A 27,683-nucleotide genomic window follows, 5' to 3' on the forward strand; every position below is an offset into this window, starting at 1 on the left:
AGATCTATAGGCCCCTTCCTATGTCGTCGGTACTAACTACAGAGTTTTAATCTATTGCACCTGTCACTTCCAAGGAGGTTCTCTCTGTTTTAGCTTTTTCTGTTCGCTGGTCTCTTCAGTGTCTAATTTCCACCCTTATACAACGGAATGGTGGTGGACTCTTTTTTAGGCTCACTTGTTCAGTCGTGGGGGGGGAGGGATGCTGCCAACAAATAACACTGGCATGTGCTCGCAGTGTCTCAGCCACACTGGGTTTGTCCCCGCTCACGGCATGTGTGCTTTCCCTGTCTACACTGCTTAGGCTCTAGGTTGCTCTGCTGGGAACTGTCTGAGGCTGGCCCTGGGTTGTATGCACTTCCCAGGTCTAAGCTGCTCAGGTTCAGGTCCTTGGGTGGTCCTCAGAGGCGCAGAATCGGTTGGGCCTGAGTTTTGTGCCCTTCCCAGGTCCGAGCAGCTTAGGTGACCAGGTGTTTGACCAGCATGGTCGCTGTGACTTATCTCCTCCCCCGACCCTGCAGCTCGGTTTTCTGGGTGTACAACCAGCACACCTTCTCAGGTGAATGTTGACCGTCCAGAATCCCAAGAAGTCTTGGTTAGCAACGAAGCCTGCTTGCAGCTTGGTAGATAATGCCTCTCTTGGGCCACGATTGCCCCTTTTGGGCTCTGGCTGCCCTCGCCTGCCTGTCACTGGAGGGGGATGGGTCAGTCTGCAGCCAGCTAGCTCTGCTCAGTCCTTTGTTCTGTGAGCGGGCCTGGTGGTGTCTTAGGTTAGGGCTTTTCGCGTGGTAGCTATCCCACAGTCTGGTTTGCTAGCCCAAGTTAGTTCCCTCAGATTGCCCTCGGGACATTCAGACTCAATCCTTACTCTAGCAATGCAGCCCGCGCCTCCCTGCCCAGCCCCCGCTTGCTAGTGGCGGATGCAGGCATCTGCGCTGCTTCTCCACTGGGAGTTTTCATTGGGCACATAATCTGTCAGTTTTAATAATTTATTTATTTTTCCTCCCTGTTATGTTGCCCTATGTGGTTCCAAGGCTCGCCACAGACTTGGCAGTGAGAGTGTTTCCTGGTGTTTGGAAACTTCTCTCTTTTTTAAGACTCTCTTCCCAGGTTGGAGCTCTGACCCTACCTCTTCTGTCCCTCTTTTTATCTTTTATATTTTTTCCTACCTCCTTTCAAAGACAATGGGCTGCTTTTCTGGGTGTCTGATGTCCTCTGCCAGCATTCAGAAGTTGTTTTGTGGAATTTACTCAGTGTTCAAATGTTCTTTTGATGAATTTACGGTGGAGAAACTGGTCTCCCCGTCCTATTCTTCTGCCATCTTGGATTGGGCTCTGGAAGATTTCTTATTACAGTTTTGATTTCTGTGGTTGTGATGGGTCTGTTAAGATGTTCTATTTCTTCCTGGTTCAGTTATGGAAAGTTATACTTTTCTAAGAATTTGTCCATTTCTTACAAGTTGTCCATTTTATTGGCATATAGTTGCTGACAGTAGTCTCTTATGATCTTTTGTATTTTGGTGTTGTCTGTTGTGATTTCTCCATTTTCGCTTCTAATTTTATTGATTTGATTCTTCCCTGTTTCTTGTTGAGTCTGGCTAATAGTTTGTCTATTTTACTTATCTTCTCAAAGAACCAGTTTTTAGCATTGTTGATTTTTGCTTTGGTCTCCTTTGTTTTTTGGGGTTGTTGTTTTTTTTTTTTTTTTCATTTATTTCTGCCCCAATTTTTACAATTTCTTTCCTTCTACTCACCCTGGGGTTCTTCATTTCTTCTTTTTCTAGTTGCTTTAAGTGTAGAGTTGGGTTATTTATTTGACTTTTTTCTTGTTTCTTGAGGTAAGTTTGTATTGCTATGAACTTTCCCCTTAGCACTGCTTTTACTGAGTCCCACAGGTTTGGGATTGTTGTGTTTTCATTTTCATTTGTTTCTATGCAGATTTTTATTTCTTCTGTGATTTGTTAGTTATTTAGAAGTGTGTTGTTTAGCCTCCATATGTTGGAATTTTTAATAGTTTCTTTCCTGTAGTTGACATCTAATCTTACTGCATTCTGATCAGAAAAGATGCTTGGAATGATTTCAATTTCTTTGAATTTACCAAGGCTAGATTTATGGCCCAGGATGTAATCTATCCTGGAGAAAGTTTCATGTGTACTTGAGAAAAAGGTGAAATTCATTGGGGGTGAAATGCTGTAGATATCAATTAGGTTTAACTGGTCCATTGTATCATTTAAAGTTTCTTTCCTTGCTAATTTCCTGTTTAGTTGATCTATCCATAGGTGTGAGTGGAATATTAAAGTCTCCCACTATTATTGTGTTATTGTGAATTTCCCCTTTCATATTTGTTAGCATTTGCCTTACATATTGTGGTGCTCCTATGTTGGGTGCATATATATTTATAATCCTTTTATCTTCTTCTTGGATTGATCCTTTGATCATTATGTAGTCTCCTTCTCTGTTTCTTTTCACAGCCTTTATTTCAAAGTCATTTTATCTGATATGATTATTGCTACTCCTGCTTTTTTTGTGGGTTTTTTTTGTTTTTGTTTTCGTTTTTGTTTGGTCTCCAATTGCATGAATTATCTTTTCTAGCCCTTCACTTTCAGTCTGTATGTGGCCCTTGATTTGAGGTGGATCTCTTGTAGATAGCATATCGGGGTCTTGTTTTTTTATCCATTCAGCCAGTCTTTGTCTTTTGTTAGGTCCTTACCATTTCTGTCCTTTATCAAGCCCATCTTTGCATGAAATGTTCCTCTGATATCTCTAATTTTCTTGAAAAGATCTCTAGTCTTTCCCATTCTGTTGTTTTCCTCTCTTTCTTTGCATTAATCACTGGGGAAGGCTTTCTTATCTCTCCTTGCTCTTCTCTGGAACTCTGCATTCAGATGCTTATATCTTTCCTTTTCTCCTTTGCTTTTTGTGTCTTTTCTTTTCAAAGCTATTTATAAGGCCTCCTCAGACAGCCATTTTGCTTTTTTGCATTTCTTTTCCATGGAATGGCCTTGATCCCTGTCTCCTGTACAATGTCACAAATCTCCATCCATAGTTCATCAGGCACTCTATCAGATCTAGTCGCTTAAATCTATTTCTCACTTCCACTGTATAATCACAAGGGGTTTGATTTAGGTCATACCTGAATGGTCTAGTGGTTTTCCCTACTTTCTTCAATTCAAGTCTGAATTTGGCAATAAGGAGTTCACGATCTGAGCCAAAGTCAGCTCCCAGTCTTGTTTTTGCTGACTGTATAGAGCTTCTCCATCTTTGGCTACAAAGAATATAATCAATCTGATTTCAGTGTTGACCATCTGGATATATGTCCATGTGTAGAATCTTCTCTTGTGTGGTTGGAAGAGGGTGTTTGCTATGACTAGTGCGTTCTCTTGGCAAAACTCTGTTAGCCTTTGCCCTGCTTCATTCCATACTCCAAGGACAAATTTGTCTGTTACTCCAGGTGTTTCTTGACTTCATACTTTTGCATTCCAGTCCCCTATAATGAAAAGGACATCTTTTTTGGGTGTTAGTTCTAAAATGTCTTGTAGGTCTTCATAGAACCATTCAACTTCAGCTCCTTCATCATTACTGGTTGGGGCATTGGCTTGCATTACCGTGATATGGAATGCTTTGCCTTGGAAACGAACAGAGATCATTCTGTCGTTTTTGAGACTGCATCCAAGTACTGCATTTCGGACTCTTTTGTTGACCATGATGGCTCCTCCATTTCTTTTAATGGATTCCTGCACACAGTAGTAGATATAATGGTCATCTGAGTTAAATTCACCCATTCCAGTCCATTTTAGTTCACTGATTCCTAGAATGTCAACATTCACTCTTACTATCTCCTGTTTGACCACTTCCACATTCCAGGTTCCTATGCAATATTGCTCTTTAGCTTCTATCACCAGTCACATCCACAGCTGGGTATTGTTTTTGCTTTGGCTCCATCCCTTCACTCTTTTTGGAGTGATATCTCCACTGATCTCCAGTAGCATATTGGGCACTTACTGACCTGGGCATTTCCTCTTTCAGTATCCTATCATTTTGCCAGGTTGTGTTGCAACCTGGCCAGCTGACTGTGAATTTGCTAACAAAGGACAGGGTTGGCAACTCAGCCTGTTTTTACACCTTCCTCTGAGCACACCCACGTCCGAGGTCAGGGGTGGCGGCCAGGAGGTTTTACCCCACGTTCGAGGTCAGGGGCAGCAGCCAAGAGGAGCAACCACATGTCCATGTAGTAGTGGCTGCATGGGTGCAGGAGGGCTGAGAGGAGCTACTCCACATTCAAGATCAGGAGGGGTGACCTCGTCCAAGGTAAGGAGCTGTGGCTGTGCTTTGCTGGAGCAGCCATGAAGAGATACCCCACATCCAAGTTAAGAGAAACCCAAGTAAGACGGTAGGTATTGCAAGAGAGCATTAGAGGGCAAACACGCTGAAACCATAATCACAGAAAACTAGCCAATCTGATCACATGGACCACAGCCTTGTGTAACTCAATGAAACTAAGCCATGCCATGTGGGCCACCCAAATTGGACGGGTCATGGTGGAGAGGTCTGATAGAATGTGGTCCACTGGAGAAAAGAATGGCAAACCACTTCAGTATTCTTGCTTTGATAACCCCATGAACAGGAGGAGGAGAGAGGGATTCAAAAGAGAAGAAAGCAATCTAGCCAGTAATCAAATCCCTATGTGCTCTCCACAGCCTGGAACACCCAGAGAGGTTCACAGAGTTACATAGAAAAGAGAAGAAGTAGGAAGGAGATAGAGGTGACCAGGAGGAGAATATGGGGCGGAAGGTCAAAAGGAGAGAGACAGATCTAGCCAGCAATTAATTCCCTAAGTGTTCTCCACAGCCGAGAATACCCAAAGAGACTCACAGAATTGGTAGAGAAGAGAAGGGAGAGGGAGGAGATAGAGGTGACCTAGGGGAGAAAAAGGAGAATCAAAAGGGGGAGAGGGCAATCAAGCCAGTAATCACACTCCTAAGTAAAAATGGGTACTGACGATTGGATTCTTAAAGGTAAAAAACTGATAACAAACACCAAAAAGCAAAGAGATGGTATGGGGAGGGAGGGGGGGGAAGGAGGAGGGGGAGGGAGGAGGGGGGAAGGGGGAGGGGGTAGGGAGGAGGGGGGAGGGTGGAGGGAGGAGGGGGGAGGGGAGGGGGGAGGGAGGAGGGGGGAGGGGGGAGGGAGGAGGTGGGAGGGAGGTGGGAGGGAGGTGGTAGGGAGGTTCAGGATTGAGAACATGTGTACACCCATGGCAGATTCATGTTGATGTATGGCAAAACCAATACAGTATTGTAAAGTAAAATAAAGTAAAATTTTAAAAAATCGGCAATTCAAAAGCAAAAAAATCTAGAGTAGAGGTTCAGTTCAGTTCAGTTCAGTTCAGTCGCTCAGTTGTGTCCGACTCTTTGCGACCCCATGAATCACAGCACACCAGGCCTCTCTGTCCATCACCATCTCCCGGAGTTCACTTAGACTCATGTCCATCGAGTCCGTGATGCCATCCAGCCATCTCATCCTGGGTCATCCACTTCTCCTCCTGCCCCCAATCCCTCCCAGCATCAGAGTCTTTTCCAATGAGTCAACTCTTCGCATGAGGTGGCCAAAGTACTGGAGCTTCAGCTTTAGCATAATCCCTTCCAAAGAAATCCCAGGGTTGATCTCCTTCAGAATGGACTGGTTGGATCTCCTGGCAGTCCAAGGGACTCTCAAGAGTATTCGTCAACACCACAGTTCAAATGCATCAATTCTTTGGCGCTCAACCTTCTTCACAGTCCGACTCTCACATCCATACATGACCACTGGAAAAACCGTAGCCTTGACTAGACGGACCTTAGTCGGCAAAGTAATGTCTCTGCTTTTGAATATACTATCTAGGTTGGTCATAACTTTTCTTCCAAGGAGTAAGCATCTTTTAATTTCATGGCTGCAGTCACCATCTGCAGTGATTTTGGAGCCCAAAACAATAAAGTCTGACACTGTTTCCACTGTTTCCCCATCTATTTCCCATGAAGTGATGGCACCAGATGCCATGATCTTCATTTTCTGAATGTTGAGCTTTAAGCCAATTTTTTCACTCTCCTCTTTCACTTTCATCAAGAGGCTTTTGAGTTCCTCTTCACTTTCTGCCATAAGAGTGGTGTCATCTGCATATCTGAGGTTATTGATATTTCTCCCAGAAACCTTGATTCCAGCTTGTGTTTCTTCCAGCCCAGCGTTTCTCATGATGTACTCTGCATAGAAGTTAAATAAGCAGGGTGACAATATACAGCCTTGACGTACTCCTTTCCCTATTTGGAACCAGTCTGTTGTTCCATGTCCAGTTCTAACTGTTGCTTCCTGACCTGCATACAGATTTCTCAAGAGGCAGGTCAGGTGGTCTGGTATTCCCATCTCTTTCAGAATTTTCCACAGTTTATTGTGATCCACACAGTCAAAGGCTTTGGCATAGTCAATAAAGCAGAAATAGATGTTTTTCTGGAACTCTCTTGCTTTTTCCATGATCCAGCAGATGTTGGCCATTTGATCTCTGGCTTCTCTGCCTTTTCGAAAACCAGCTTGAACATCAGGGAGTTCATGGTTCACGTATTGCTGAAGTCTGGCCTGGGGAATTTTGAGCATTCCTCTACTAGCGTGTGAGATGAGTGCAATTGCAGTAGTTTGAGCATTCTTTGGCATTCCCTTTCTTTGGAATTGGGATGAAAACTGACCTTTTCCAGTCCTGTGGCAGCTGCTGAGTTTTCCAAACTTGCTGGTATATTGAGAGTAGAGGTTAGACTCTCAAAAATACAATATTAAAAAAAATCACAAAAATTATAAAAAATATATATGAAATTAGGGTATTTTTTGCAAGGTAATAGTAGGTTATAATATGAAAATTAAAGGAATAATAAAGGACTTAAAATTCTAAAAAATGATAATAACAAAAATGTATCTAGGAATTTCTCTGGAGCTGTTGTGGGCAGTATGGGATCAGTTCAGTTTCAGATAGTTCCTTGTTCCAGCTTATACTTCTCAAGGTCTATGGCCCCTTCCAATGTAGTCATTGCTAACTACAGGGTTTTAATCTGTCGCACCTGTCACTCCAAAGCGGCTTCCTCTGTTTCCAAGTCTCTTCAGTGTCTAATTTCCACCCTGACACAAGGTGGCGAAGGTGGTCACTTATTTAGGCTCACTTGTTCAGTCGTGCTGTGGGGAGGGAGGAACACTGAAAACTAATATCACTGGCGTGTGTGGGGAGTGCTCGCAGTGTCTGGGCTACACTGGGTTTGCCCCCACTCACGGTGTGTGTGCTTTCCCAGTCTGCACTGCTCAGGCTCCCAGTTGCTCTGCAGGGAAACTGTCTAAAGTGGGCCCTGGGTTGCGTGCACTTCCCAGGTCTTTCAGGTTCAGATTCTCCGGTACTCCACAAAGGCACAGACTCGGTTGGGCCTGCGTTTTGTGCCCTTCCCAGGTCCGAGCAGCTCAGGCAACCAGGTGCTTGGTGAGCACACTCTCACCAGCTGGGCTGGGCATCATATCACCTCCCCGATCCCAGCTGCTTGGTTTCCTGGGTGTGCAGTGGGAGCGCTGTCTCGGGTGTGCCATGTGTCTCCTCTGAAGAGCTGATCTCTTGCTGTGACCCTCCCGTCGGATGTCAACCATCCAGGATCCCAGGAAGACTTTGTTAGCAACTGGGAGCCTGCTCACAGTTTGGTAGAGGATGCCCCTTTCTGGCTTTGGCTGCTGCCTGCCTGCCTCCCTGCCTCCAGCAGGGAATGGGCCTGTCCGGTCCGCTGCTGGCTAGCTCTCCTCTGGTATTCTCTCAGTCCTTTGTTCTGTGAGCAGCCTGGCAGTGTCTTGAATTAGAGCTTTTCGCGGGAAAGTTCTCTCTCTCTCTCTCTCTCTCTCTCTCTCTCTCTCTCTCTCTCTCTCTCTCTCTCTCTCTCTCTCTTCTCTCTCTCTAGCTATCTCACACTTTGTTAACTCCCTCAGATTGTCCTCAGGGCATTCAGGCCCAGTCCCTACTCTAAGCTAAGCAGCCCGCCCTTCACTGTTCAGCCCCCACTTGCTGGTAGCAGATGGGCTATTCCTCCACAGGGAGTTGCCCTTAGGCATGTAATCTGTGGTTTTATTTATTTATTTTTCCTCCTGGTTATGTTGCCCTCTGAGATTCCAAAACTCCCCACAGACCGGCCGGTGAGAGGGTCTCCTGGTGTTTGAAAACTTCTCTTTTATGACTCCATCCCTAACTTTTTTGTCTCTCTTTTTATCTTTTATATTTTGTCCTCAGTTCAGGTCAGTTGCTTAGTCATGTCCGACTCTTTGCGACCCCATGAATCGCAGCACGCCAGGCCTCCCTGTCCATCACCAACTCCCGGAGTTCACTCAGACTCACATCCATCTTGTCTGTGATGCCATCCAGCCGTCTTATCCTCTGTTGTCCCCTTCTCCTCCTACCCGCAGTCCCTCCCAGCATCAGAGTCTTTTCCAATGAGTCAACTCTTCGCATGAGGTGTCCAAAGTACTGGAGCTTCAGCCTTAGCATCATTCCTTCCAAAGAAATCCCAGGGTTGATCTCCTTCAGAATGGACTGGTTGGATCTCCTGGCAGTCCAAGGGACTCTCAAGAGTCTTCTCCAACACCACAGTTCAAAAGCGTCAATTCTTTGGCACTCAGCTTTCTTCACAGTCCAACTCTCACATCCATACATGACCACAGGAAAAACCATAGCCTTAACTAGACAGACCTTTGTTGGCAAAGTAATATCTCTGCTTTTCAACATGCTATCTAGGTTGGTCATAACTTTTCTTCCAAGGAGTAAGCGTCTTTTAATTTCATGTCTGCAGTAACCATCTGCAGTGATTTTGGAGCCCAAAACAATAAAGTCTGACACTGTTTCCACTGTTTCCCCATCTATTTCCCATGAAGTGATGGCACCAGATGCCATGATCTTCATTTTCTGAATGTTGAGCTTTAAGCCAACTTTTTCACTCTCCTCTTTCACTTTCATCAAGAGGCTTTTGAGTTCCTCTTCACTTTCTACCATAAGGGTGGTGTCATCTGCATATCTGAGGTTATTGATATTTCTCCCAGAAACCTTGATTCCAGCTTGTGCTTCTTCCAGCCCAGCGTTTCTCATGATGTATTCTCCATATAAGTTGAATAAGCAGGGTGACAATATACAGCCTTGACGTACTCCTTTCCCTATTTGGAACCAGTCTGTTGTTCCATGTCCAGTTCTAACTGTTGCTTCCTGACCTGCATACAGATTTCTCAAGAGGCAGGTCAGGTGGTCTGGTATTCCATCTCTCAGAATTTTCCACAGGTTATTGTGATCCACACAGTCAAAGGCTTTGGCATAGTCAATAAAGCAGAAATAGATGTTTTTCTGGAACTCTCTTGCTTTTTCCATGATCCAGAGGATGTTGGCCATTTGATCTCTGGCTTCTCTGCCTTTTCGAAAACCAGCTTGAACATCAGGAAGTTCATGGTTCACCTATTGCTGAAGCCTGGCTTGGAGAATTTTGAGCATTACTTTACTAGTATGTGAGATGAGTGCAACTGTGCTGTAGTTTGAGCATTCTTTGGCATTGCTTTTCTCTGGGATTGGAATAAAAACTGACCTTTTCCAGTCCTGTGGCCACTGCTGAGTTTTCCAAATTTGCTGGCATATTGAGTGCAGCACTTTCACAGCATCATCTTTCAGGATTTGAAACAGCTCAACTGGAATTCCATCACCTCCACTAGCTTTGTTCGTAGTGATGCTTTCTAAGGCCCACCTACCTCCTTACAAAAACAATGGGTGCCTTTCTGGGTGCCTGGTGTCCTCTGCCAGCGTTCAGAAGTTGTTTTGTGGAATTTCCTCAGCATTCAAATGATCTTTCAATGAATTTGTGGGAAAGAAAGTGGTCTCCCCGTCCTACTCCTCCACCATTTTCTGTGCTTTTTTTCACACATCTTATTAAACAGCCTTATAAACAGGTGTAGACACTCATAGCTGACTATATACTTGAGAGAGAAGTGGGGCTCTGGACAGCATCCATTATCATTTGGTAAGAAAGGGATTATGTTGTATCATTTGCTTTTAGGATAGTTTGTTATGCAGCAATAGCAAACTGCTATTTTATCATTATTTTATAATGATAAAAGTGAATAGAAGTAAGAGCAAAGAGAATAGTCTGCTGCTGATTATTCCTGCCAGTTTTCTTATATTTGAAGCAGTGTTCTTGGTTGCTCTGTTATTTCTGTAAAAATAGTGTTTCAAAGGGCTCATTTCCCAGTCACCAGAAGCAGTAAAGAACATGCTCATGTGTGTAGGAAGGCTGGTACTATTGACTCATATAAATGGAATGAATCTTTGTGACTCCATGGACCATAAGTCCCCAGGCTCCTCTGTCCATGGGATTCTCCAGGCAAAAATATAGGACAAGAAATAAATCTAGTCCTATATTAAATGTCCACATGTACTGAAACTTAATTTCTCATTCATTCAGCAAATAATAACAGGACATTTGCTAGAAGCCAAAAGAGTTCTGCTAAGTCGCTTCAGTCGTATTCAACTCTTTGTGACCCTATGGGCCATAGCCTGCCAGGCTCCTCTGCCCAAGGGATTCTCCAGGCAAGAATACTGGAGTGGGTTGCCATTTCCTTCTCCAGAGGATTCTCCCACCCAGGGATCAAATCCACATCTCTGGCATCTCCTGCATTGGCAGGCAGGTTCTTTACAACTAGTACTACCTTATGTTTGCTTATATCAAATTCTTTGCTTTATTAATATTGACTCAAGTAAATATTATTTAATTACTACTATTGTACATCATATTTCAGTCAGTTTTCAGTGCTCCAATCATTTGTTGAATACAGCTGTATGATACCACTCTATTTAATTGAGTTCATTATCTGTCAACCATTTTATTTCATAATTTCTCATTTTCTTAGATTTGTTTCTATGTAAGTACACATCTATTCACATACCATTTTGAGAAATTATGGCTGATATCACAAATGAAAGCCCTGCTTCTCTGAGACTTGCATTATAATGGTGAGGTACAACAAAATAAAATATATATGCATATGACCTGCAACCCCAGACAAGAATCTTGTGAAGATCATTCACAGTTAGAAAATAAATTACCATGTTGTGTGAAGAACTTAATAATGTGGGCTAAGGGGACCTTTGTACAAAGCAAGAGCCAGGAATAGAGTGTTTCCACTGATTGCTTTCAAAAGAGATCAAAAATGTGAAACCAGGAATAGCAAAGAAAAGATGACACTTAAGGAAAATAAAAGAGACTTGTCTCATGTCCTGTAATATCATATAAAATCCAATTGGTCAAACAAGTATGGAAGAGCCACAGGGGGAAAAAAAAATCAAGCCTTCTACTGCTTCATACATATTATGCCCAATGTGATTGTACTTTGCATATTTCCTTTGGTGACATGTTGACTTATTCCCTTAGCATATTTTTCTCTTGGAGCTTTGAATCTGCAAGTGATTGATACTATAAAAATATCACTGATTTTCTCTACTAACCAAATTTATTTTACTCCTTTATATACTTTCCCTATCTATCAAGGAGCTATAAGAATTGGAGTGAAAAGAATTTTTTTTTCTTTCTCACCATCTCTCAGGACCCACTTGAGCTATTAGATCTCTTTTCATGTTTATTCATGTCCAATTTCTCTCTCTCTCTTTCTCTCTCTTTTCCTGTTTATGGAGCAGATTCTTTCTGTTTCCATTGATATAGGACATAAAATGAGTATGCCAATCTGGATCCTCAATTTTATTTGTCCATAAGAAACATACAAATTGAAATTTCAGCTACCATTTCTACATTCTTTGCAGAAATGATGTGATCCGGTCAGACTGAGTTATACCCACTTGTGTTAATAGATTAACCACAGGAGCTGAGTATGAGAAAATATAGTAAGAACAGCACAGGAGGCAATGGTCTGGTGTGTGTGTGGACAGAGGAGTTTGCATATGCTTGTGTGTGTGTCTGTTTGTGTGGTGAACTGAAATCAGTCCTCAGTGGTACAGGGCAGGTCTCATATATTCCAAGATGACCCTTATAATAAAGAAGTCAGAATCCAAACAATAGATGGTGTTAAAGAGGACGTTCATTTCAATTTACAGGATGCCTTTAGTTCAGTTCAGTCACTCAGTCATGTCTGACTCTTAGCGACCCCATGAACTGCAGCACATAAGGCCTTCCTGACCATCACCAACTCCTGGAGCCCACCTAAACCCATGTCCATTGAGTCACTGATGCCATCCAACCATCTCATCCTCTGTCATCCCCTTCTCCTCCTGCCCTCAATCTTTCCCAGCATCAGGGTCCTTTCCAGTGAGTCAGCTCTTCACATCAGGTGGCCAAAGTATTGGAGTTTCAGCTTCAACATCAGTTCTTCCAATGAACACCCAGGACTGATCTCCTTTAGGATGGACTGGTTGGATCTCCTTGCAGTCCAAGGGACTCTCAAGAGTCTTCTCCAACACCACAGTTCAAAAGCATCAATTCTTTGGCTCTCAGCTTTCTTCACAGTCCAACTCTCACATCCGTAGATGACCACTGGAAAAATCATAGCCTTGACTAAATGGACCTTTGTTGACAAAGTAGTGTCTCTGCTTTCAATATGCTGTCTAGATTGGTCATAACTTTCCTTCCAAGGAGTAAGCATCTTTTAATTTCATGGCTGCAGTCACCATCTGCAGTCATTTCGGAGCCCAGAAAAATAAAGTCAGTCACTGTTTCCCCATCTATTTGCCATGAAGTGATGGGACCAGATGCCATGATCTTAGTTTTCTGAATGTTGAGCTTTAAGCCAACATTTTCACTCTCCTCTTTCACTTTCAGCAAGAACAGTCCCAAAAGGAGAACCTGCAGCTCTGCCTCTTTTGAGAATCCAAGCAGCATAAATTCTGAAACCTGTGTATCATTTCCTGGTTCCCTGTTGCTTATGAGATTTCTAGTGGTTCAGATGGTAAAGAATCTGCCTCCAATGCAGGAGACCCAAGTTCAATCCCTGGGTTAGGAAGATTCCCTGGAGGAGGAAATAGCTACCCGCTCCAATGTTCTTGCCTGGAGAATTTCATGGACAGAGAAGCCTGACGGGGTACAGTCCATGGGGTCACAAAGAGTTGGACATGACTGAGCAATCAACACACGTGTTCAGAGGAATGTAATTGGTCTACTTTCTCTGGGTACAGTCAACTGTGAGTCAATATTGTACCTAATCTCATCATTTCCCCAAACAGTCTTTATCTCAAAAAATCTTTCCTCTGCAAAATCAAGAATCTGTTTTGAAATGTCTCTTGATTATTAAATTTTTCTTATCTTGTTTTCCCCATTGATTCATGTAAAAATTCACAAATGAAAATGGCCATTGTGCTACTCCATATTTTCCAACACCTATGAAGATGCTGTGGCTCACCCAGATATTGTCAGCGAAATATTCATGTCCTTCCGTCCAGTTAATTCCTTGAATGATGGACAAATTTGGAAGATTCCCCTAAAACAGTGAGGAGGTGGAGACACTCACGAAGATTCTGCAAGACAATTGTGTTTTCTCATACCCTGAGTTTGATGAGAAAGACTTGAATATACTGAGGAAAAGCATTATGTAACTTTTTGGGACTTCTGAAAGTGAATTCCCATAGGGCCTCATTAAATGTAATATTCTTTGGTTTTTCTTCTCTTATGAATGTGATTCTTAATTGCTAAGACATTAAAAGAAAGCAAATGCTTGTGCCAGGTTTACTCCTTTAGGGTGGACATGGGAGCTCAAGTCATGTCTCTTATCTCACTGGACTTCTCAGAGTAGTTTCCAAGATGCAAGATATCATTAAAAGTTGATCCATGTGGTTATGGCATGCAATTTCTTCTTCCAAGAATTGAAGGACACAATTGAACACCTGAGCTGATGCTCTAGGAGTCTGACCCAAACATATTAGAAAAGTCCTTGATCTCACCTGATCCAGGAGAAAGTTACTGTGTGTATTTACCATGAGGCCCCTTTTGACTAACTGATAGTGCACATCAATAAAAAGGAAAACCATCACCACTGAGTAGGACAATGGAGTAACAATCATTGGATGCTTGCCATGGAAGTCTCATGGGGTCACCACAAGTAAGTCTGGTAATTTCAGTAAGTGGAGAGCAAGTGAACATTAGCAATCTACTATCCCACTGAGTCATCCATGAGGCTCAAAGTTAATTGTGTGCTGTACTATATATGTCATATGACATTCAAGGGATTATAGTAATACTTTTAATATTGATACCTTAAAATTCTAAGGCCCTGGTTCCCTTGTCGTTTCCTGGTTCCCTGTTGCTTATGAGATTTCTAGTGGTTCAGATGGTAAAGAATCTGTCAATGACAAGGGCCTTGTCAATGACAAGGGCCAAGTTTGAAGTTAAGCAAAGATGTTCATTTGGTGGAATACTACCAACAAACCCTCAAATCACTGAGCTGTTTTTCTACACTATGCTACACTATGGGGAGAAATATGTGATCAGTGTGAAAACATATCACCGAGGGATGGAATTCAGTTGGGGATGATAAAACAAGAGGAAAAGTCTTTCTAAGGAGGGGCTATTTAGGACTGACTAGAGAACAAAAGTGATAATATAGGGTGATAACTAGTTGAAGGGAAAGAGGGAAGATGTACACATTGGGAAGAATCTCTACTGTATCCTTTTTCTGTTTCTTCTCCTATTTTCTTCAGCACAGCTAAAAAAGACAAGGTAGAAACTTGTCAGTCTGACATGCTTGATTACAAAATTCCCTTGATGCAAAAGGGAAGAATCCAAAATGTTCGGATAAAGATACAATATTGTAAAGTAATTAACCTCCAATTAAAATAAATAAATTTATATTAAAAAAGAATAAATACATGATAAGGTTTATCTAAAAATTAAAAAAAACATAAGTGACTGTGATTACTCTATAGTATTCAATGCCATTCCCTAACCCAGTCTGGGATTCACAGGTGGCTCAGTGGTAAGGAATCTATCTGCCAGTGCTGGAGACACAGGTTTGATCTGTGGGTTGGGAAGATCCCCTGGAGGAGGATATGGCAATCCATTCTTGTGGTCTAGAATACTAGAATACTCTAATCCCCAATGTGACATGTCCGTATAGAGCTTCCAGGAGGTAATGCAGGTGTTGGGGAAATTAAAATAGAGGTCGATTTTAGGCTTCAGAGGCAGAATAGCAGGCCTCTAACCTTGCTTTGGATCTTCTTGGACACTGACAGATTCTATGCCTACCACAAGCACAGCTAGACTGGCAGCAGTTTAGACAATAAGTAGAGTGGGTCATGGAATTCTTGAGCCCCTGGGGGTCTGATCACCCACTCAGCATTTCAATCAGTCAGTTCAGTTGTGTCCGACTCTTTGCAACCCCACGGACTGCAGCATGCCAGATTTCCCTGTCCATCACCAACTCCCGGAGCTTACTCATGGTCGGTGATGCCATCCAACCATCTCATCCTCTGTCGTCCCCTTCTCCTCCTGCCTCCAATATTTCCCAGCATTGGGATCTTTTCAAATAAGGTGGCCAAAGTATTGAAGTTTCAGCTTCAGCATCAGTCCTTCCAATGAATGTTCAGAACTGACTTTCCTTTGTGGTTGATTGGTTGGATCTCCTTGCAGTCCAAGGGACTCTCAAGAGTCTTATCCAACACTACAGTTCAAAAGCATCAATTCTTCAATGCTCAGCTTTCTTTAAAGTCCAACTCTCACATTTATACCTGACTATTGGAAAAAACACAGCTTTAACTAGACAGGCTTTTCTTGGCAAAATAATGTCTCTGCTTTTTAACGTGATATCTAGGTTTGTCATATCTTTTCTTCCAAGGAGTTTAATGAAATCCTATGACTCACAAGATAAAACAATATTGCAAGATGTTTACATTAAAACCAGGGCTCCTTTTTGTACACAAACCAATTACGATATCAGTTTGAAGCCCAGAAATATAAATGAGAACCCCCAAAATTGCAATTTTAAGTCTCACTCATGGAGTGAACACACCGCCCAACTGGGACTCCAAGTTGCTTTTAATGAGGGAATTCCCAGTGCTATTTAATTCTGATTGTTGGTTGGCCAAATGTGGTGATATGTGTGCTGTTATTTCTCTCTATTGTTTCTATGTCTTTTCTTTTAATGACTGTATATTGAAGTCAAATAATCTTATTTAAAAATTGAAATTATTTATTTGTGTGTAATGAATGCACTGGTCATAGTAAACACCCTCTTCCAACAACACAAGAGAAGACTCTACACATGGATATCACCAGATGGTCAACACCGAAATCAGATTGATTATATTCTTTGCAGCCAAAGATGGAGAAGCTCTATACAGACAACAAAAACAAGACCGGAAGCTGACTGTAGCTCAGATCATGAACTCCTTATTGCCAAATTCAGACTGAAATTGAAGAAAGTAGGGAAAACCACCAGACCATTCAAGTATGACCTAAATAAAATCCCTTATGATTATACAGTGGAAGTGAGAAATAGATTTAAGGGTCTAGATCTGATAGATAGAGTGCCTGATGAACTATGGAATGAGGTTCATGACATTGTACAGGAGACAAGGATCAAGACCATCCCCATGGAAAAGAAATGCAAAAAAGCAAAATGGCTGTCTGGGGAGGCCTTACAAATAGCTGTGAAAAGAAGAGAGGTGAAAAGCAAAAGAGAAAAGGAAAGATATAAGCATCTGAATGCAGGGTTCCAAAGAATAGCAAGAGATAATAAAGCCTTCTTCAGTGATCAATGCAAAGAGATAGAGGAAAAGAACAGAATGGGAAAGACTAGAGATCTCTTCAAGAAAATTAGAGATACCAAGGGAGCATTTCATGCAAAGATGGGCTCAATAAAGGACGGAAATGGTCTGGACCTAACAGAAGCAGAAGATATTAAGAAGAGGTGGCAAGAATACACAGAAGAACCGTACAAAAAAAGATCTTCATGACTCAGATAATCATGATGACGTGATCACTAATCTAGAGCCAGACATCTTGGAATGTGAAGTCAAGTGGGCCTCAGAAAGCATCACTACGAACAAAGCTAGTGGAGGTGATGGAAGTCCAGTTGAGCTGTTTCAAATCCTGAAAGATGATGCTGTGAAAGTGTTGCACTCAATATGCCAGCAAGTTTGGAAAACTCAGCAGTGGCCACAGGACTGGAAAAGGTCAGTTTTCATTCCAATCCCAAAGAAAGGCAATGCCAAAGAATGCTCAAACTACCGAACAATTGCACTCATCTCACACGCTAGTAAAGTAAAGCTCAAAATTCTCCAAGCCAGATTTCAGCAATACATGAACCATGAACTCCCTGATGTTCAAGCTGGTTTTAAAAAAGGCAGAGGAACCAGAGATCAAATGGCCAACATCCGCTGGATCATCAAAAAAGCAAGAGAGTTCCAGAAAAACATCTATTTCTGCTTTATTGAGTATGCCAAAGCCTTTGACTGTGTGGATCACAATAAACTGTGGAAAATTCTGAAAGAGATACGAATACCAGACCACCTAACCTGCCTCTTGAGAAATCTGTATGCAGGTCAGGAAGCAACAGTTAGAACTGGACATGGAACAACAGACTGGTTCCAAATAGGAAAAGGAGTACATCAAGGCTGTATATTGTCACCCTGCTTATTTAACTTCTATGCAGAGTACATCATGAGAAACGCTGGACTGGAAGAAACACAAGCTGGAATCAAGATTGCCGGGAGAAATATCAATACCTCAGACATGCAGATGACACCACCCTTATGGCAGAAAGTGAAGAGGAACTCAAAAGCCTCTTGATGAAAGTGAAAGTGGAGAATGAAAAAGTTGGCTTAAAGCTCAACATTCAGAAAATGAAGATCATGGCATCCAGTCCCATCACTTCATGGGAAATAGATGGGGAAACAGTGCAAACAGTGTCAGACTTTATTTTGGGGGGCTCCAAAATGACTGCAGATGGTGACTGCAGCGATGAAATTAAAAGACGCTTACTCCTTGGAAGAAAAGTTATGACCAACCTAGATAGTATATTCAAAAGCAGAGACATTACTTTGCCGACTAAGGTCCGTCTAGTTAAGGCTATGGTTTTTCCTGTGGTCATGTACGGATGTGAGAGTTGGACTGTGAAGAAAGATTAGCACCAAAGAATTGATGCATTTGAACTGTGGTGTTGGAGAAGACTCTTGAGGGTCGCTTGGATTGCAAGGAGATCCAACCAGTCCATTCTGAAAGAGATCCACCCTGGGATTTCTTTGGAAGGAATGATGCTAAAGCTGAAGCTCCAGTACTTTGGACACCTCATGCTAAGAGTTGACTCACTGGAAAAGACTCTGATGCCGGGAGGGATTGCGGGCTGGAGGAGAAGGGGACGACCGAAGATGAGATGGCTGGATGGCATCACGGACTCGATGGACATGAGTCTGAGTGAACTCCGGGAGATGGTGATGGACAGTGGGGTCTGGCGTGCTGCGATTCATGGGGTCGCAAAGAGTCGGACACGACTGAGCGATTGAACTGAACTGAACTGAACTGAATGATTTCTTTTGATAACAAATCCTTTGAACCTGAAACAAATGTAAAAACTTCAGCAAAACAACCATGGAGTCAATCATTTAATAGGATTGGCAGCCTTATAAGAAGAGAAAGAGATTTCTCTCTCTCTCTCCCTTTCTCTCTCTGTTTCTATACTCATGAAAAGGCCATTTGAAGATGCAGCAGGAAAGCAACCACATTCAAGGAAGAGTGTTCTCATCAGAATTCAACCATTTTGGCTTCTGATCTCAGACTTCCATCCTCCAGAAATGTGAGAAATAAATTTTGTTGTTTAAGCTGTCCAGTCTCTTGTGTTTGTTACAGCATCCCAAGCTGACTAATGCAATATGTAGCAACCACGTGATGAATGACTGAGCAATGTCCTTTAGACAAATTCCCAAAATGTTCTTCAATTTCTCAGCAATGTATGTTTCCATATTAGTCCCTGTCCTTTGATGAGGAGATATTATGGTGTAAGGCATAATATCTTATGATATGAGATATTTTGGAGTAAGGTGTTCTGTGTGCCCTGATTCTGGTTCTGACTCTTGGGAGAAGCTTTCTTTGTTTTCACAGAGTTACACTTCAGGAAGAATTGTCTCCTATAGTAAAATGTCATCTATGTAAATAATCTCTCCCTGGCCAGTCAGTGGGTCTGAAGGCACAGGTACAGTGTTGGTTTTACACAGGGTCCAAGTTTAGGCTTCCTCCAGGCTTTAAGCCAATTCTTTAAGGATGTGATTTCTTCCATCATGTGCTACTGAAATAGGTAATAAGAGGAAACAAATCTACTCTAGCAAAAATGTTTTAAGCCTGGCTGCCACTCAGAAAAAACCTTTCAGGATGCCGGTTGTTTTCACTTGTCACCCTTGAAACAAAGTCTTTCAAAAATATTTTTAAAACAATGTCTTCACAAATGCATGCATAAACAATGTACAATATTTCCATCTCCTCGGAAAAGCCCCTCATGGTTTTGTAGTTAGTATGTCCTAAGCCCCTACTTTGGCACAGGCATCAACTGATCTGGTTCCGATCACCTTAACACTGATTTTGATTATTGTATACCTTCATAGAAATTGCTTCTCTTTTGTGAAGTTTGTGGCATTATTCATTCAAAATAGATTTTTTGAATTAATTTAAATTGTTGTTTGTATTTCCCTGGTGGCTCAGATGGTAAAGTGTCTGCCTACAATGAGAGAGTCCCAGGTTGGATCCCTGGGTCAGGAAGATCCCCTGGAGAAGGAAATGGCAATCCACTCCAGTACCCTTGCCTGGAGAATCCCATGGATGGAAGAGCCTGGTGGGCTACAGTCCATGGGGTTGCACAGAGTCAGACACGACTGAGCGACTTCACTTTGTATCTATAGTTGGGTTACTTTTATTGCTTAGTAGATTTCATCATTTGAATATGCAATTTTTTATAATTATGTAACAATGGTTATTTCAGTTTTTCTTTCATTTTATCTATTATGAATAAACTGGATATAAACATTTGTGACCAAGTCTTTGTGTGGACATGTTTTCATTTACCTTAAATGAAAACCTAGGAGTAGAATTGCTGAGTCCTACATGTAAATATGTGGCCTTCTCAGGTGGTGCAGCAGTAAATAATTCACCTGCCAATGCAGGAGATGCAAGAGATGTGGGTTCAATCCCTGGGTGAAGAAGATTACTTGGAGAGAAAAATGGCAACCTACTCCAGTATTCTTGCCTGGAAAATTCCATGGAGAGAGGACCCTGGAAGACTAAAGTCCATTGGGTTGCAAAGAGTTAGGTATGACGGAATGACTAAGCAGGCACACATACCCTGTAAATATGTATACTTTTACAAGAAATAACCAATTTTTTCAAAGGGTTGGTTCATTTTGTCATCTTATATAAATATATAAAAATTATACTAGTTTTCCACACCTCTGTATTATTTATCCATATTTTTGTGTAACAAATTCTCCCACAAAACTTAGAAAATGTACACACATCAATTATCTTAAAGCTTCTGTGAGTCAAGAATCTGGACATACCTTAGTTGGGTTCTCTGAGCCCTGGTCTCTCACAAGGCTACAATCTACCTGTCAATCATTGTAGGAAAGTAGATGCAGATTATTGTAAACTTCATCAGATGGTGACTCCAATTGCTTCTCCTGTTGTGGATGTGATATAGTCACAAATTGGATTAACTGAAACCCTGGCCATTAGTGTACAGCCTCTGATATATCAAATGATTTGTCATCAAATGAAGGACATTTGATCATATGAAGGAAAATTGCTTTCATCTGGTAGAGAAAACATTACACAATGATTCCTCCAGTGAGTCCTGTACTATTTTAAGGATCCAATTTTCTGTATTATATACTTCTGAAAACTTATGCGGTAGATTCTATTTCCCATACTGAACCCAGAGAATATAATAAGAGATGAAAATATTAAAGAAAATACAAGAAGAAGCCACTGCTTATAATATATGAAAAATGAAAGACACTGAACCCTGTAAATCACTTAAATTTCAGACTGTCTTTCTGGTCACTGATAATATTAATCATGATTTAGATCCTTTAGGGTTTTGAGAACTGTTACTCATGAAAAAGTCTCTATCTTCAAACAAATACTTCCCTTATACCAAGAATGTTTCTCTACTGAAGAGTGTTTTAAGGGCTTGCTTTATGTCTTTGTTTTTAAGACTGTAGATAAAAGGGTTCAGTATGGGTGTGACCACAGTGTACATCACTGAGGCTACTGAAGTTGCCCTGGAGTTTTGTGTGTTGGCAGAACTAACATACATCCCATGGCTTGTACCATAGAACAAGGAGACAGTTGAGAGGTGAGACACACATGTGGAAAATGCTTTATACTTCCCTCTCGTGGATGAAATTTTCAAAATAGAGGATACAATCTTAGAGTAAGAGAAAAGGATACCAGTGAGTGGAACAATAACCAGAACTCCACTTGCAGAATACATCAGGTCATTAAGGAAAGTGTCAGAACAAATAAGCTGAACCACCTCATAAAGTTCACAAAAAAAAAAGGTGAATTTCCAATTTTGTGCAAAAAGAGAGTTGCAAAATCATTAAGCCATGTAACAGAGAGTCGAGGACACTCACTAACCAGGATGTCAGAAGCAAGAGGTCACAAAACTCAGGTTTCATGATGATCATTTACTGCAATGGGTGACAGATGGCTGCAAACTGGTCATAAGCCATCACAGTCAAGAGGATATTGTCTAATATCCCAAAAAATCATGAAAAAAATACATCTGTATGATGCAGCCTTGCATCATAGGTGATAACTTGACTCTGAGTCTGGATGTTCCACAGCATCTTTGGGATGGTGGTAGAGGTGAAACAGATGTCTGGAAAAGATACGTTGAAGAGAAAGAAGTACCTGGTATGTGGAGTAGGGCGTCGGTGATAATGGCCAAGATGATGAGAAGATTCCCAATGAAAGTGACCAGGTACATGAACTGGAAGAGCCAAAAGAGGAGAGGCTGTAATAATACCTCTTCTGAGAGTCCCAGGAGAATAAACTCTGAAATACGAGTTTGGTTTCATGTAGCCAGTGAAACTGCAGAAATAGAAACAGGAACAGTGCAAATTTAGCTAAAAGAAGCCATAAAGAAATTAACAGAGAAGGAAGCAAGATATTTTTCAGTAGGTGAATGGGTATGTAAACTTTGGAACATTCAAACAATATACTATGGTGTCACTGAGTCTGCCTGCATTTGAAGCAGACTTGATAAGGTCAGCAGAAGTCTTCTATAGGATAAATCTATTAGTTTGCTTTCCTCTGAGAATTCTAGTTTTTAGTTCAAGTATCCTAATGGGGTAGCCATGTCTAGGGATCTCAAGAATGAGTCAGACGTTAAACAGGGAACTTTACAAGTCTTCTTCTATGTGTATGAAATGAGATAGAAAATACAGAGAAGGAGAGAGAAATGAAATAGACAAAAAGGGAGAAAAAGAAACAAAAGACTGCATTCCACTGAAAGAAGAAGTGATGGGGAATCACCTTCTTTTAGTGAAAGCAGTATTATACATCTATCTTTATAGCTCCCTGAATGCCCCCAGTAATAATAATATGAATACCCAGCTAGATAAATATTTTCAATCTTTATGACCTAAAATGATTCATAGCCTCACACTACCATTTATCCTCACACTACTATTTATTTGTATAAATAAAGGTCAATAAATAATTTTAAATATATATAGAAAAAGTGATAGAAATAAAACAAAATATTTTAAAGCTTTTTTTTTTTTTCAAAATCCAGCGTCCTGGGAAAATATTTTGATAGATGAAACAGTTATTTTTAAAATATTGCTGAAATGATAGAGAATTCTAGCAAAAACTTCAGAAAGAAATTATTTCCATTCCCCATAATATTTCCAGAAAGTAGAAGCAGTTAAAATAGTTCCTAACTCATTCTGTAAAGCCAGCCTTAACTAACAGAAAACTAAGTCAGCATATTACAGGAAAAGAAAACTACAGAACAATATAATTCACAAATATAGGTACAGAAGTCCTCAACAAAGTATTAGCAAATCAAAACAAGCAATAGAGAGAATTTTACACCAAGACTAAGAAGAATTTATTCCAGGTATGCAGGATAGGTTCAAAATTTGAATATAAATGTAATCTATTCCTTCCTTCAGGTAACAATTCAGTTAACTTTAAATTTTATTAATAATCTCATGTTAACTTTTAAAATACTAAAATGAAAAAAAGAAAATCAATGTAATCAGCCATATCAAGAAGCTAAACAAGAGAGATCATATCAATTGGTACAGAAAGAGCAGTTGACAAAGTCCAACAAACATTCATTAAAACAAAAAAAATAAGTCAGTAGATTGAGGATAGGAACTTCTTCAGTTTGGTAGAGAACATGTGACACAAAACCAATAACTAAGATCCTACTTGATGGTGAGAAAGTGTCGCAAAGACCATTCACAAAAATTATCTCAAAAGATATCATATAGCCAAAACAAAAAAAACTTAAGTCTTCTAGAAGAAATCACTGAGGGAAATCTAGAGTGTCTTAGGTTTCAAAAGCTTTTAGATACAGCACAAAAATAATAATTCATGAAAAAATACGTTGTATTTCATTAAAATAAAAACTAAAAAACTTTCTGCTTTACAAAAGGCATTGTTAAGAGAAACAATAGATAAACCACAGTCTTTGAAAAAGTACATGAAAAACATGTATCTAATAAAGGACTTGTATCCCCAAAATACATAGAACTCTTAAATTCAACAAAGAATCAAATAACTCAATTTAAAAATGGGCTAAAGGTCGGAAGGGCTTCCCAGGTGGCATTAGTGGTAAAGAACCCTCCTGCCAACACAGGAGACAGATGGGGGTTTGATCCCTGGGTCAGGAAGATCCCCTGGAGGAGGGCATGGCAACCCACTCCAGTGTTCTTGCCTGCAGAATCCCGTGGACAGAGGAGCTTGACAAGCTACAGTTCATGAGTTGCAAAGACTCAGACACGACTGCAGTGACTTTGCACCCATGAACACAAAGACATCTCACCGGAGAAGAAACACTGATGGTAAGAAAGTTTCTGGGAAAATGCACAGCATCATTTATCATTTAGATAATTAGAATCTACAACAATGAGATACCAATATATACCAATTAGAATGGCAAAAAACAAAACAAAAAAGTTGACGTACCAATTGCTGACAAGTAGCCTGGAAAATCCCATGGACAGAGGAGCCTGATGGGCTGCAATCCATGGGGTTGCTAAGAGTGGGGCAAAACTGAGTGACTTCACTTTCACTTTCATGCATTGGAGAAGGAAATGGCAACCCACTCCAGTATTCTTGCCTGAAGAATCCCAGGGAGAGAGGAGCCTAGTGGCTGCCATCTATGGGGTCGCACAGAGTCGGACACGACTGAAGCAACTTAGCAGCAGCAGCGACAGCAGTTGGAGCAACACAAACTCTCATTCATTGTTAGTAGGATTAAAAAATAGTGTAGCCATTTAGGACAGTTTGGTAGATTCCTCTGAAGCTAAGTATAATCTCACCATACAATCCAGCAGTATTACTACTAGGTATCTGCGTACTTACATAGTTGTTCAGTCATGTCCGACTCTTTGCGACCCCACAGACTGTAGCCCAGCAGGCTCCTCTGATCATGGAATTTTTCAGTCAAGAATAATGGAGTGGATTGCCATTTCCTCCTCCAGGGTATCTTCCCAACCTAGGAATCAAAACCACGTCTCCTGCACCTCCTGCATTGACAGGCAAATTCTTTACTACTCTGACACCTGGGAAGCACTACTAAGTTATACACCCAAGTAGTCCAAAACTTATGTCCACACAAAATCTTCATTCATGAAAGCAGCTTTATTCATGGTCTCTAAAACTGAAAACGACCAAGATGCCCTTCAATTAAGTAAATGTATAAACACACTGTTTTATGCCTGTACAATGTAATATTTCTCAGTGATAAAAAGAAACTAACAGCCCCCAAAAAGACATGAAAAAATCTTAAATGCTTGTCTTTTAATGAAAGAAGCCAGACAGAAAGTTTAAGTTTCTGTGACTCCAAGGAAGAAAGGGTTGAAAGGGTAAAAGAAAGAGATTTTTCAGAGCAGTGAAACTATTCTATAAGATACTGTAATTGTGAACATGTGACATTATGTATTTGCTAAAATGCATTAAACTTTACAGCACAAAGGGTAAACCTCAATGTATGCAAATAAAGACATCATTTAGAAGGTTCAGCAAATTCCAGGATGGAATGCAGAATGTGGGCAAAAATATCTAATTGTATTCAAGTGAATGAGACACGTTCACTGAAAGAAGAGGGGGAAACAGTGTTGAACTAAGTAACATTGGAAATGAGTTCAGTTCAGCTCAGTTCAGTCTCTCAGTCGTGTCTGACTCTTTGCGACCCCATGGACTGCAACATGCCAGACTTCCCTGTCCATTATCAACTCCCGGAGCTTACTCAGACTCATGTCCCTAGAGTTGGTGATGCCATCCAACCATCTCATCCTGTTGTCCCCTTCTCCTCCTGCCTCCAATATTTCCCAGCATTAGGATCTTTTCAAATAAGGTGGTCAAAGTATTGAAGTTTCAGCTTCAGCATTAGTCCTTCCAGTAGGAATGTTCAGGACTGAACTTCCCTTAGGATGGACTAGTTGGATCTCCTTGCAGTCCAAGGGACTCTCAAGAGTCTTCTCCAACACCACAGTTCAAAAGCATCAATTCTTCAGTGCTCAGCTTTCTTTATAGTTTAACTCTCACATCCATACATGACTACTGGAAAAACCATAGCTTTGACTAGACAGACCTTTGTTGACAAAGTAATGTCTCTGCTTTTTTATAGTAGAGATTATAAAATTAAAGGCAAAAGAATTGTACATAATTACTGTAATCAAGTTAATAAAGTTGTATTCCACCATAATATAGATTAACAATTATTATGCTTCTATTATACTGGAACAGAACAATTAAGTGGATGATAGATGGGAAAACCCAGGATCTCAGTATTGCAGTGGTGTTTACACATAAGAAAGGGGACTGGGTTGGAGTAAGTTTTATGATAATAAATTTGAGTTAGAGACATAAATACACAGATTATATATATAGATACATACACAGATTAGTATATTCCTTTCCTGGTAGTTCAGTGGTAAAGAATCTGCTTGCCAATGCAGGAGACCTGGGTTTAATCCCTGGATCAGGAAGATCCCCTGGAGGAGAGCATGGCAACCCACCCCAGTGTTCTTGCCTGAAGAATCTCATGGACAGAGAAACCTGGCAGGCTACAGTCCCTGGGAACCCAAAGAGTGGGAGCAACTGAGTGACAAAACGTGTATGCATGTACACAAGTTAGTATACACACATGTTGTATTTAGTTGCTAAGTCACATCCAAATCTTTCGTGATGCCGTGGACAGTAGCTCACCAGACTCCTCTGTCCATGGGATTTCCCAGCCAAGAATACTGGAATGGGTTGCCGCTTCTTCCTCTAGGCCATCTTCTCTGCCCAGGAAGTTAAACCTGTGTTTCCTACGTTGCAAGCAGATTCTTTACCACTGAGCCATCATGGAAGCCAAGAACATATACATATATCTCCTTGTTTGTCAACTAAAGGGCCTAAAGACTCCAGTAGAAACAAATAACTGGAGTCCAGATTTGTTTTTGTTTATTAGTTTGTTTTGGCTGTGTTGCACAATATGTGGAATCTTAGTTCTCTGCCCAGAGTTCCTAGTTCCCCAACCAGGGATCAAACTCCCCTGCACTGGAAGCTTTGAGTCTTAACCACTGAACCACCAGAAAAGTCCCAGATCTTGATTTCTAATACAATTAACCAACAGAATGAACAAGGATTTCTTGGAGGAATGACTATTTTTAGGCCTGGAGCTGGAAATATGCAAGATGAACCTGGATCATATTATAGTGCCATAAACAAGATAGAATTTTTTAAAAAAAGCTTTGTCATAATGGGGATATATAATATCAAAGGGACATAGGAGCCATCTGAAAGAACTCCTAATGACCAAAATTATCTTCTTAAAAAGATGTAACTACAGAAGAAATGTAGCTAAACTGGACTTGATGAAGATGGAGAATTTCTTCAATTCATCAAAAGACACCATTGAGAGAGTAAGAATAAGAAGATAGTTTCAATGCCAATATTTGACAAAAAAAAAAATCTAAAATATGCAAAGAACTCCTATAGCTCTAGTAATTTTCTGGTGGAGTCTTTAGGGTTTTCTATGTAAAGGATCATGTCATCTGCAAACAGTGAGAGTTTTACTTCTTCTTTTCCAATTTGGATTCCTTTTATTTCTTTTTCTGCTCTGATTGCTGTGGCCAAAACTTCCAGAACTATGTTGAATAGTAGCAGTGAAAGTGAGCACCCTTGTATTGTTCCTGACTTTAGGGGAAATGCTTTCAATTTTTTACCATTGAGAATAATGTTTGCTGTGGGTTTGTCATATATAGCTTTTAATTTGTTGAAGTATGGTCCTTCTATTCCTGCTTTCTGGAGAGTTTTTATCATTAATGTATGTTGAATATTGTCAAAGGCCTTCTCTGCATCTATTGAGATAATCATATGGCTTTTATTTTTCAATTTGTTAATGTGGAGAATTACATTGATTGATTTGTGGATATTGAAGAATCCTTGCATCCCTGGGATA

General features: G+C 40.9%; 1 protein-coding gene across 1 annotated transcript in view; it reads left to right on the top strand.

Moving 5' to 3' along the window:
* Positions 1-560: 560 nt before the first annotated feature.
* The window catches only part of LOC138085647 (adhesion G protein-coupled receptor E2-like), a 91,931-nt gene continuing 64,808 nt past the window's right edge, over positions 561-27,683 (top strand). The window contains exons 1-3 of the mRNA XM_068980109.1: positions 561-701; positions 4,023-4,304; positions 21,841-21,977. Of these exons, the coding sequence (XP_068836210.1) occupies positions 561-701; positions 4,023-4,304; positions 21,841-21,977 (560 nt within the window). The remainder of the gene's footprint in view (positions 702-4,022; positions 4,305-21,840; positions 21,978-27,683) is intronic.

Source organism: Capricornis sumatraensis, chromosome 9, assembly GCF_032405125.1.
Source record: "Capricornis sumatraensis isolate serow.1 chromosome 9, serow.2, whole genome shotgun sequence".
NCBI classification, from domain to species: Eukaryota; Metazoa; Chordata; class Mammalia; order Artiodactyla; family Bovidae; genus Capricornis; species Capricornis sumatraensis.